General features: G+C 39.8%; 1 protein-coding gene across 4 annotated transcripts in view; it reads right to left on the bottom strand.

Annotated features, from left to right (window-relative positions):
- Positions 1-12,548, bottom strand: part of RASGRF2 (Ras protein specific guanine nucleotide releasing factor 2) — a 236,885-nt gene extending 224,337 nt beyond the window's left edge. Inside the window, exon 1 of one of the 4 annotated variants that reach the window (XM_027039115.2) lies at positions 10,865-12,548. In XM_027039115.2, coding sequence (XP_026894916.1) covers positions 10,865-11,152 — 288 coding nt within the window. In that variant the 5' untranslated portion in view covers positions 11,153-12,548. The remainder of the gene's footprint in view (positions 1-10,864) is intronic. The other 3 variants (XM_027039104.2, XM_027039121.2, XM_027039110.2) reach the window with 3 other exon arrangements.
- Between the last annotated feature and the right edge of the window lie 389 nt (positions 12,549-12,937).

Below are 12,937 nucleotides of genomic sequence, written 5' to 3'. Positions count from 1 at the left end.
CAGGGTAAAAAAACATTTGCACTGTATATAATTAACAAAGGAATCATGTCCTCAAATATATTAGAATGAACAATATGAAATTATGATATTCAAGAATTTTAATGTACAAAAATGGCAATTCATATAGTTTAAATTAATATTTAAAACTCCTACAGATCAGTAAAATAACTCATAAAAATGGGCAAAAGATTGAACAAGCACTTCAAAGCAGAGAAAAATCAAATGGTCAATAAATAATAGAAAAGATGTTCAACCTTATTATCAGAGAAATGAAAATGAAAACCAAAAGGAGATACTACTACGGACCCATTAGAATGCTTAAATCTAAAAGATCGATAATACCGGGGGTTAGAAAGGATGTAGAGCAACTGGAATTCTTCTGCACTGCTGGTGGGAACATCAACCAATATAAAACTATTTCAGAAAATTGTCTAAAATTACTGAAGCCAAATGTATGTGTGTCCTATGAACCAACAATTTCATTCCCAAGTATATACCCAACAGAAATGCATATGTGTATGTGCACCAAAAGACCTGTACAGTAATTTCTGTATCCTTAGTATTTCAAATAGCTTCAAAGTGGGAACAATCCAAATGTCCATCAACACGAGATAAAGAAAGTTATACAGACAGTCCCCAACTTGGAATGGTTCGACTTACGATTTTTTTGACTTTTTGATGGTACAAAAGGAATACACATTCAGTAGAAACCACACTTTGAATTCTGAATTTTGATCTTTTCCTGGGCTACTGGTATGCAGTGTGGTTCTCTCTCATGATGCTTGCTGGTGGCAATGAGCCACAATTCCCAGTCAGCCACACACGTGATCATGAGTGATAACAACTGATGCACTAATAACCATTCTGCATTCATGCACCCATTCTGTTTATTGCTTACAGTACAGTATTTAATAATTTACATGAGATATTCAACACTTTATATAGAATAAGCTTTGTGATAGATGATTTGCCCAACTGTAGGTTAATATAAGTGTTCTGAGCACATTTAAGGTACGTTAGGCTAAGCTATGTTTGGTAGGTTAGGTATATTAAAAGCATTTTTGACTTATGATATGTTTAACTTACAGTGGTTTATTAGGACATAACCCTACTGTAAGTCAAGGAAGATCTTGTATGTTCATCCAGTAGAATACTACAAGAAATGAAAACAAATGGACCACAACATCCAACAACACAGATCAAGCTCACAAAGATGACATTGAGGGAAAGAAGCCTGGCGCAAAGGAGTACTTACTGCATGAGTCCATGATGAAGTTCAAAAACAGGCAAAAGCAATCCCTAATGTTATTAGTAAGGATGGTGGTTTTCTATGTCTAGGAGTAGTGAAGAGGAACAGACATGAGGTTAGTTTCTGGAGGGCTGATCATGTTAAACGTTTGATCTGGGTGCTGCTTACACACAGTCACGTTGCACAAATGCATCAACTGGCATCCTTATAATTCGTGCATTTTTCTCTACATTTGCTATACTTTAAAAAAAGTTTATATTCAATTTATTATTAAAGGAAAAATATTCAAATAATTTTTGAATATTAAAATATTAAAAAGTAAGGGAAAATTATGAACATGATCCCTAAACAATACAGGAGGTCAATCAAGACCAGAGGACAGAAATTATATTATTGGAAAGATCATATTGATATGGTGAGGGTATAAAACTGCTAGTGAAGGAAGAGAATGTGGCTCATAATGAATTAATATTAGTTTGATGAAGATAGCATTAACTAGCTTGATGAGTACACTAGACATGTCAATAATGATGTCTATCACACCCACCAAACTTTCCATAAAACTAACTCACCCACGACCCCTCTAGTTTAACAACCAACCCATCAGAGATCAGTCTAGTCCCCAAATACGAGCTGAGCCAATCAGCCCCAATCACGAGCTGAGCTTCGTGAGAAGCAGCATTAAGGATGCCACAGGAGGAAGCACTCATTCTTGCTCTAAACAAGATTCTTCGAGCTACACAGTTCTTAAGAGTTTGGAAAATGGACTTCAATAAAGCAAAGAAGAACCCTCAGTAAGAGAATCCCCTATGATTTAATATCCCCTAGAGTGAAGTCAAATCATGAAAATATTTTTACACTATGATCACAGCTAAACAACTGATTTCAAATTTCTTTTCTTTTGGATTTAACATACTGGAATTTATTTAAAAGCTAATTCCACCACCTTTACGTCTTCACAACTACTGTCTTAAGTTTTTTCCTTTATAAGGATATCAAAGAAGCAAAAAGATGAGGACCATTATAACAACACACATTAAAACAGAAACACGTTACATCCTCTTTCCAAGATCATTCTTTTGAGAGCCACATTTAGCATAATATTCAGTGCCAAACAAGGTTTATGCAAAAAAGAAAAAAAAATCCTTATTTATAAGTTAAATAATACAATGTGTAGAGCTTGCTTTAAAATAGTCTAGGGGGAGAAAAAGAAGCATGTGTGGAGGGAAACAAAGATCACAAGAAAGCAGAAAGCTGGAGATTACTGAAGACAGATATATTAGCATTCCCTGAACTATTCTATTTTGTGTTAAATTTAAAACATTTCTAAAGAGGAAGGAAAGAAAAAACTTCCTAAATGACCAAAGTAATGAAAACAAAAAGTGGGATGCCTGGGTGGCTCAGTTGATTAAGAGTCCGACTCTTGATATCAGCTCAGGTCATGATCTCACAGTTTCATGGGATTGAGCCCCAAATCAGGCTCTGCGTGCTGACCGCACGGAACCTGCTTGAGATTCTCTGTCTCCCTCTCTCTCTGCCCCTCCCTCACTCATGCTCTCTCTGTCTCTCTCCAAATAAATAAATAAACTTTAAAAAAAATAAAAAATAAAATAAAGTAGAAAGCCAACAAGGAATTACATTAGAAAGAATTTAATGGAAACACCAGCTGACAAATGTGTAGACTATTCACATGCCATGTTAAGAGCCTGGTGTGGACTACTGCCTGACAACAACCTGATGACGTAGGTACTGTCATGATGCTCGTCTTCAGGCAAGGACCAGGCTTAGAAAGAGACATTGCTCAAGATCACATATAGGTGAGTAGCTAAGTTGAGACAGAAACCCTGGCAATTTCACTCTTGAACTGAGCCATACACAATACTACCATCGGACTTGGAAACTGATAAACCTAAAGTTAAAAGAAAGCGAATTCCTATCAGATGTGAACAGCCTCCTATACCTACACATCATTGACATGGTCTCGGCATGGCTTCCGTGAGGAATTTGGATGCTACTTTCATGATGAGCCGTAGACCAGGTTACCACCTCCACATTCCTACATTGCTATTCCCAGGAAACCTCTTAGCTTTCCAATCTTCCCTCTATTGGACAGCACTAACCCCTCTGTTTACATTAGTCACACAAATGGCACGGGCTCATAAATACAGCTCAGGAAATGAATCAGGCATTGTCTAAATTAAATCAGACCAATGACAAAATAAAACATTTCAGGAATCTGAAAAGAATGCAAAGTACCAGCAACCAGAGTCCCTTGGACTCCTGCTGTTTGTATCATCATGGGTCTCATGCAATGTCACATTGGGGAGTATGGGAAGAGCTAATAAAAGAAACTGTGGCCTACATTTAAGAAAAATACAGCACTAAAGGATCGATAAATTTTATTTTGAAGCATTGCTGTTTTAATGTCATTTTATCTGTGTCTTCTCATATCTTCCGAGAATTCTAACTTTCATTAACTGACTCTACTCTGATGCTGTAAAGTAGACTCTTATAGGACTCCCCAACTTTCTCATGTCTTTCTTTATAGTTCAAAAAGAAAACAAATACGATTGAAATAAACACTGATCAACTCAAACTTGTGTGTGTGTGTGTGTGTGTGTGTGTGTGTGTGCGCGTGCGCGTGCCTTTCTGCCTTTTCCTTAAAAGTATATCTGGGGCGTTTGGCATTACTGTGAGGAGTTTTAGGAAAAATGATTTGCGTCTTTATTTTTCCTTGAATCATAAGTTTTGCACTTTCAAATGTCCCCTCTCAGCAGGTAAAGACAGTTTTGCTACTATTCTTCCTTTCTGATCTTCTACTTTTAATAAACTTCTGCTTGTGGCTCCTTTTCTGTCCACCTCTTCATTCTTTGAAGCTGTGAGACAATGAACTCCAGATACTGAGGTAAAAAGTCCTGCAACGTTTCTTTGGGGGCTCACCTAAGATATCAATGTCTTCTAACTAAGCCGTCGCATATGCAAGAAAAATAAGACGTCCGAGAAAATTTTGCTAGCCCAGATGTTCCAAACACCTCCCCATTATATCGGACCTCTGGATTGACCTTAGAACCTGCTCTGACTGTCCCCTTCAGCAGGAAGCAGTTAAGATCAGTCCTTGTCCCAATTCCTAATGGCAGTGACAGTCACATGTTCAGGGGCGGGGGGAGAATATGATAGGAAAAGACAGGATTCAGTAGGCAGAAAGGAAAAGGTTAGGACCTGAGGTCTCTGGATGGGGAAAGCACATACTTTGGAAGAATGCCGGGAGCATCTGACCATAGCAAACCCCCTCGGGCTTAAGGTTCCTCTTAAGAATGTAACAGACACCACCTACTCCCCCTCAGGTTCCCTTCAGGAATTTGACAAAAGTCTTACCATGTATGACCCACAAGGAACATTTGGCCATAGACTACCCCTATTAAACCCCTAGGGTCAACCAAAACCCTAATAAACAAAGTCCCTGGTCTGTAGTCGGCGAGCATTCACTTTCGAATGCCCCCCTCTCTGTAAAGAGAGCTTTCATACCATTCTTCCTTTCTGATCTTATACTCTTAATAAACTTTTGCCTGCTGCTCAAAAAAAAAATTAATTTTTTCAAGTGCCAGTAAAAAGGAAAAGTGAGAATATGTGCCTTCTGCACCTCTGGTCCACCTACTGATACCAATGTTTTCTCAAAGAAAAAAAAGAAAAAGAAAGAAAATTCTGCTACTGTTTTTTTCTAAACAGACACACCATCATGTTTGGCAGAAAAGCTAAAATATACGCTTTGGGCAGAAAAGCTAAACTATATGCTTTGGTGGAGCCAAAATCATGTATTTATAACTTCACAATCGGTTCATATTTGAAAATTATACCAACTGAAGTATAACAAATAATTTTGGAATAATGGTAAATTTTAGAATAATGACCAAATATTATAAAATAAACAAATGTTTGCAACAGTACTATATTGATACCTAACAAGTATCATTTTCTAGTTTCACTTAAAATATTAACTAATATTTTACTATACACAGTCTTAAATTAAGGTAAGCTTATTCCAAAGAGGAATTCATATAGTGATTAATGAAACAGAATATATAGTCCTGAAAAATAAAACTCCTTAACTTGTAGACAGATTGAATTTACAATTCACATCCTAAAATGTTAATGATATAAATAAAAATCTGTAAACTCCAAAATATGTAACTGCATAACAAATGTTTCATATTTAATGATAGAAGATAACAAACCCAATAAACACACATACATAAGTACATATATCCCTTTCTTATAATGCAAATGAACAAGCATGAAAACACAAAGCTAGTTTAAAAGTGTAAAAATTGGGACTTAAGATCTAGTAAGTAAAGTCAAATTGTTTGTCAACCTGTCTTCTTTCATTACAAAATAATCTTAAGGACTAGGTTTTCCTATTCTACAAAATTAAAATTACATTGACCAAAGCATGCATATTTACTGAAAAATATGGACAAAATCACCTTAAACATATCTGCATTAAACACACAGCAATATCAATTGTTTTAACCAACTATTAACATTTGCTTGCTAAAACCAGAAACGTGGTTATTACACATGCTCTACAATTTATCATCACCCAGTGAAAGGAAAATATCTCTATTTTTTAATTCCCAAAGAAATCAAATTATGTCACAATAATATAAATAGTAAGGTTTACTGTAACCAAAATTAAAATAACTACATGTTGCTAATCCATAGAATTTTTCTTCATTTAAGTTTAAATGAAAGAATGATTACAAAGTTTAAGCAACAAATCATTTCTCCTCCTTAAATTACACTTTAAAACTTTTTATAACATTTAGTAAATATTTTTATCCCATTTCCCTTCATTTATGTTCAAGAAGCAAAGGTCGAAAAGAAAATATTGAGCTGGTTATTATGCATCAATTAAACAACATGAACCAGACCTAAAATCCACCATCCACACTCCCCACCCTCCACAACTATTTCAGGGCTTGCGTACAGCTCTGCCTAATTCCATAAAACGATTAAAATCCTCTGCTTGTGGTCAAGTTAGGAAGGCTAAAATGACTGGTTAGTAATGAGGTGACAGGGGAAATCACATAACCTTTAATCCCTTTAAAATTAAATCAACATGTTTAATTCAGCACAAATATGACAAGTATCTACTACTTTAAACCTCCAGAACTACGGAGATCTTTTAGACCAACAACAACTGACATCAGGGTGAATGGAACACTTAACATTACCAGGAAAATAAGAATAAATACCGCTTTGCTCCTATATGTCTTGCCTGCTAATAAGCAAGACACATACAGTTACTTAGATGGACCAGACTAACCGGATACGCACTTTCACTTAAGTGCAAATATTTTTACAGATCCCCTATTGAAGGAAATGAATGCCATGCAAAATTGTTTGTTTAAAATTTAAAATTGTTTGTTTAAACATAAATCTCATTTTTCTTTGAAAATGCAATGGTCTGCAATTATATTTCTCAAGAATCACAACTGCCCTTTAGTCTTTAAAGGGAAATAAGAATAAACAAAACAGTGATCCCAACCCCCATCCCACTCAGATTTTAAATTTCTTGAAGCTCAATCTATTTAAAAAGCTTCCTTACTAAGGCACTCCTCGAGATGATTCAATCTTCATACCTGGAGCTGGACTTGGATCATCTCTATATCCCAAAAATGCTGTAAGTCTCAGTGTTAGCATAGGTAAAAACGAATAAAACATTACCAATCTCCAAGGGCTGAAGTGAGGTTCAAATGAGATGTGATAATGGAGACTTACACAGAGCCTGGCACATAGAAGGTACTTACTAAACTCAAATTCCCATTCCCCTTGAACGCCTTTACCTAGAACGAAAAGTTTTTCATTTTACATAAATGGAGATTTTTTTTAAAGAAATAAGTACCACCAACACCCATTTGCAAGAAAAGGAACACTATTTGCAATTTTTTTTTTTTTTGGCTGAATTCATCTTAATTATATCACCATAACTAAAAGTACCTAAAAAGTAGCCACTATGGAGGGGCGCCTGGGTGGCTTAGTCGGTTGGGTGTCATGACTCAGGTCATGATCTCGCGGTCACGATCTCGTGGTTCTTGGTTCGAGCCCTGCAAAGGGCTCTGTGGTGACAGCTCAGAACCTGGAACCTGCTTTGGGTTCTGTGTCTCCCTCTCTCTCTTTACCCCTCCCCTGCTCATCCTATGTCTCTATCTCTCTCCCTCTATCTCTCAAAAATAAATAAACATAAAACAAAAAAAAAGTAGCCACTAAGGAAACTTGATATGAGAGTTTTGCAATCAATCTCCTAAGAACTTACCAAAGTGAAATCTTTGGGACACTCCTGAAAAAAATGGAGCAAGGCAAATATTCCTTCAACATAGGCACATTTGTAAAGTGAAAAACACCTTTCTTTTTTCTTCTTAACTGGAAGCAGTTTAAAAAAAAACACTTTAACAGTGGTTTAAAATAAAAACCTTAATTTTTTCTTTCATCACCCAACTTCCTTTGAATTATTTAGAAGCAAACCAGTGAGTGTTTTCTTCTTATGACTTACCTTAAAACACAATTAAACAGAATTTAAGAATCATTTGAAGGATAAGTACCATTTAAACTGACAAGAATGATTACAGGCATTTTATAGCAAAAACTGCATTAACTATAGTAACTATCAATGACATTACATCGCCCTCCAATGTAAATAAGAATGTCTCTGTTCTAGCAATGATGTTGGTTTGCACATCTGCTGACCTATTAGAATGTCCACTTTGATCACGTGCTTGTCCTTAGCTTCTCAGATTTAGTATTTATTACTGAGAATGGTAATCTTTAAATCTTATGGAATAGTCTGTCACATCCTCTACACAGCAAAAGCTCACGCTGCTGTTACAACATTAGAAACAGGAGATACCATTATTGAAAGGCAACTTGAAATCTTCTTAGCCCGACTCTTAATTTCTAAATATTAAGAAACAGATTTCATTCACAGAAAGAAAAAAAAACACAGAGGAACTGTTAAGAAATTTGCATACGGAGGTCACAGCAACATGGTGGAGGAAAACCACTCTGCCTCCCTAAATCTCATTTCAAGCCCTGATCTTCAACTATGTTTATGGGTTGGACAGAGACATTTATTCGGAAAGCTCCAGAAGGATATTTAGAGATGCAAACCTTAAGACAGTCCCTGTTCAGTGCCTCAACTTCGCCAGTTTCAAGTCTAGGTGCTTGAGAAGATGGGAGCACACAGCAACATAAATTAACTGAAAGGGAACCCAGTGCATAAACTGTAAGCTTAAGGTAGGTTTCTTTTTGTTTCCTATCTTTGCAATTTCTTCTTAATTCTTCAAACACACCCAGACAGGCAGTATTACAGAAAAGCATCAACCTGCTAAACTAACCTAAGTCAGGCAAGCATGGCTAACAGAAGACACAATTTGACAGATTTCCCAATCCAACTCCTGTGTACCTCAGATGTTTTCACATGGACCAAAGGTTCTCATTTCTATCCTCTTAAAGATGTACAGAATGAGTGAGAAATACTCATAACTTGTATGACAACAGAATTTTTTTTTTACTAGGATGACTTGCTTAGGATTTCCATTAGAAAGTGGCATAAAAGTCAAACTATTTGGAGATTACCTTTATTTATTAAAGTGTGGTATAAAGAAAACTGTCCAGAAGAGGACAGTACAGATATTTTCCAAGTAGAAAAATATTGGTTTTCATATAACATTAACTGGTCAGCCAGCCAGACAAGTTCCAACAAGTAACATCTTACCACCCCCAACTCAAAAAAAGAAAAAAGTAGTGGCTAGCTCCTGATATTAGTATAAATACAAAGAGAAAACCTAATTTGGAATTAAGTCAATGATATATTCAGGATATTTTCTTTCACACATAATAACATTTAAGAATCTAGGGTAGCTCAGTTGGTTAGGCGTCCAACATTGGCTCAGGTCATGATCTCGAAGTTCCTGGGTGCAAGCCCCCTGTGGGGCTCTGTGCTGACAGTTAAAGGCCTGGAGCCTGCTTTAGATTCTATGTCTCCCTTTCTCTCTCTTTCCATCCCCCACTCATGCTCTGTGTGTGTGTGCCTCTCTCTCTCAAAAATAAATAAACATTAAAAAAAAAAGAAAAAGAATCTATTAGTTATGGCTCCGGTGGGGCCTTCGAACACATACCTTTTTTTTTTTTAAATCTCACCAACAGAAAAAAAAATAGATACTGAAACAAATCTGTTTCCTCAAAACCCTTTTCCTTCTCTTAATTTAAATTAAAAAATGTAGAACTTGAAACTTCAACTTATATTTCCAGGATCTACATCTACAAAATAGGAAATCAGTTTTTCAAAAAACCCTCACCATGTCCCCAAAAACCAAAGAGGATATTTTTTAAATTTCAGATTTATATGCGCTATAACAAGTTTAACCAAATAAGTCTGTTAATGATTTATAGTGAAACCGAAGTGGGGAAAAAAAAAAAACAAAAAACTCCTGGTTAATCTAGTTTGAACTCCTCTTAATTTTACACATTGTTTTATAAGCCCCAGGGGTTATGCAGGCATCTTATTCATCATCCCATCGCTAGCGCCTCCCACTGCCACTCTCTTGCCGGAGAAGCTGTTTGGTCTAACTTGCTGGGAAAATTCAGCTGCGAAACATTTTTATGCAACAGCGAAAACAATCGGCCTCTTTTTTTCAAGGTGGAGATCTAGAAGCGAAGTGAGAACGTTTGAGACCATAAAATTAGTCTGCTCTAACTTTAATAACCAAATGGTGATTGAAAAAAATATATATAAATTTCGCATTTGCAGGAATGGGGGGGGGGAGGGCAGGAGGTACTAAACCTAGAGGGGCTTTTGTCCTCCCCGAGTGCTAACACAGCAAAACTAATAAAATTATGACCCGGAATAAAAAGGTCACATTTATTTTCAAAGCATTCATTTAAAAGTACAGAGAAGCATTCTTTAAAAATGCCCACATGTTTAAACGTAGCAGGAATGTGGCTAGCAAATACTAATCCTGAGGGAAATGGATTCACATTTACCTTCATAATTAGACCCAGCAGGTCAAATGTTAGCAAGGTAAACGGACATAAACCACAAAAACAGATTGAAAACGGCCAACAGAAAGTTCCTGTCCTTTCCTGGGAGCCCCCGTTTCTTCCTTACACAACCAGCCATCAAACATGTGCAGGCAAAAAAAAAAAAAAAAAAAACAGACCTACACGCACCAGCCGGGTAAGGGAGAAACCAAACTTTCCCAAATAAGTTAGTTCCGTCTTGCCAATCTAAATCCAACAGGTGTCAACCCACGTCACCACAGAAAATCCTTCCGAACAAGGTCTAGCGAAGCAACGGATGGTTCGCAATGAAAAGAGCCGACCTCTTTCAGGGTCGCGAAAGAAACAAAGCGGGGCCTCAGTACCGATTACAAGGAGGTGGGGGAGAAAGGGGGATGGAGATGGGGAGGCGCGTGCAGATGTCCTGCCCCCGACACCGCAGGGGAACCTAGGATCTCGGAGCACGGTTCCCGCGTTCTGTCGAGCCCTAGACCTCGAGGGTTGGAACAGGGAGTTCCACGGCGGGAGGGAGGGAGACAGAGGAAGAAGGGCGGATGGTACCTGCTTGTCCAGCGCGTCCCGGGCGCCGGCCGGCCCGACCCCGGCCCTGGGCGGCGCGGGAGTCCGCTCGCAGCTGCAGCCCTCCAGGAGATACATGCCTGCCGGGCGGCCGCTCTGCTCGCCCTCGAAGTAGAAGAGCACATTCTGGTAGAGAGCGAACCACTTCTCGTGCCAGCGACTCGCCTCGGCTGCCTTCTTGCTCAGGAAGCCGCGCTTGGTGCCCTCCTTTCGGGCCAGGAAGGCCAGGTACAGGGCGTGCCCCTCGTTGTAGCGCACGCTCTTCTGCATGGTGAGGGCGCGGGGGGCTCACCGCTGCCTCGAAGCCATCTCTCGGCCAACTCGCCCCAGGGCGCGCCCGCTCCGGTCCGGGCTGGCGAAGGGCGCCCCCTTGCCTGACGCCGAGCGCAGGGCACCCCGCCGCCCTTCGAGGCGTGGCGCCTCGCGGATCCGAGGGGCTCCCGGCTGCGGCCAGGGCACGTTCTCGGCTGCGACCGCCGCCCTCCTGGCCGAGCGAAGCCCGGGGAGCCCCCGACGCCCGCGCGGAAAAATGGCCCCGAGAGGGCGCCCGGACCCGTCTCCGCTTCGCCCGAAGTTGCGGGAGCCGGAGCCCCGCGGCGGTCTGGGGCGCCGCGACGCGCGGCAGCCCGAGGACGACTGTCCTCGGGCAACTGGCTCCGGGAAACAGAAGGTAAAACGTCACGTGGGAGACCAGCTGTAATCGGCTTGGAGACCGATTTAAAGGGCAAAGTCGGCGCGGCGGCGGTGACGGCGGCGCAGCCCGCTCGCCCAGGCGCGCGCAGTCCCTCCCTCGCCGGGCTGGCCGGCTGCTGCCTCTGTTTCCGCGCCGCGATGGGGCGGAAAGCCGGGAGGTACAGGCGCGCGGCGGCAGCACTCACCCGTTCACACGCGCGCCCGCACGCCCAGACGAATATATACACTCACATGCACACAACACACTGACACAACGTGCAGGTCGAAACACCACGCTCGCATTTTCACAATTACACCCTCACACGACGTTCACAGTCATACAAACAAGAATACACATACACACAAATACACAGTCGTAAACTCAGTCACACTCCTACACACACAATGCTTCCACAGAAAATTATGCAATCATATAAAAACAAATACAACCACAATGAGCACTTCACACAAAAATACAAACTTGCTTGTATGCAATTACACACTTACCCGGGCAACTACATACGTGCACACACTTATACACTCACCCAAACACGCATTTACCACACAAACCAACCATATACTTATATACACACTCGCCCAAACTCACACACAAAATGGACATATATACATATATACACTCAACATACACACACTCATAGCATTACACATAAATACACATGCGCAACTTATTTATACTCATACATTCACAGTAATACACACACAGATCATCATACACAAATACACACAGGGAGCAGACAAACTCAAACACATTCACTCAAAAAAACATACGCAAACATACTCATACACAAACACTCAGAAGCATACAAATATACATTCGTGCAAATTCACACTTTCACAAACCCATTCACTCAAACTCACAACTCACCTGCACATCCATACACTCACACTCAGCCATCCATGCATTTCCATAGCCGTAGGTGGAGTCACAGGGTGGCTTTACATAACGGACAACCTTGACGTTTCCTCTTGTACTTGCATTGTTGTATTTAAAACTGGAGGAGAAGGTTAATGAGGGCAACCCCCTGTTCCTAGATGCTGTTGGTCCCTTCTCAATGCATGTGGTTTCTCAGGATTAAGATGAAAGGAACTAAATTTTAAGCAGAGTTTTCAACCAGAAAAAAATACCCAAACAAGGGAGACTTGCTGAGCCCTGCCAGAATGTCTCCAGAAGTCATACTGTCTTAGATTCACTAGATACCCTAGCTAGGACTGGAATGCATTTGATTAACAAATCTCACAAGTACGACCAGACAACCGAGACCCCTATTATAAAATGTAAGTGGAAAAGAAATAACGTGCCCAGCAGCTGCAGAAGAAAGCTAGTGAAAGCCCCAGGGAGTGCCAGTATTTGATTCTACTATA

Source organism: Acinonyx jubatus, chromosome A1 (genome assembly GCF_027475565.1).
Source record: "Acinonyx jubatus isolate Ajub_Pintada_27869175 chromosome A1, VMU_Ajub_asm_v1.0, whole genome shotgun sequence".
Lineage (NCBI taxonomy): Eukaryota > Metazoa > Chordata > Mammalia > Carnivora > Felidae > Acinonyx > Acinonyx jubatus.
The sequence above is the reverse complement of the archived record's forward strand: the minus strand, read 5'-3'. Positions and strand labels throughout refer to the sequence as shown.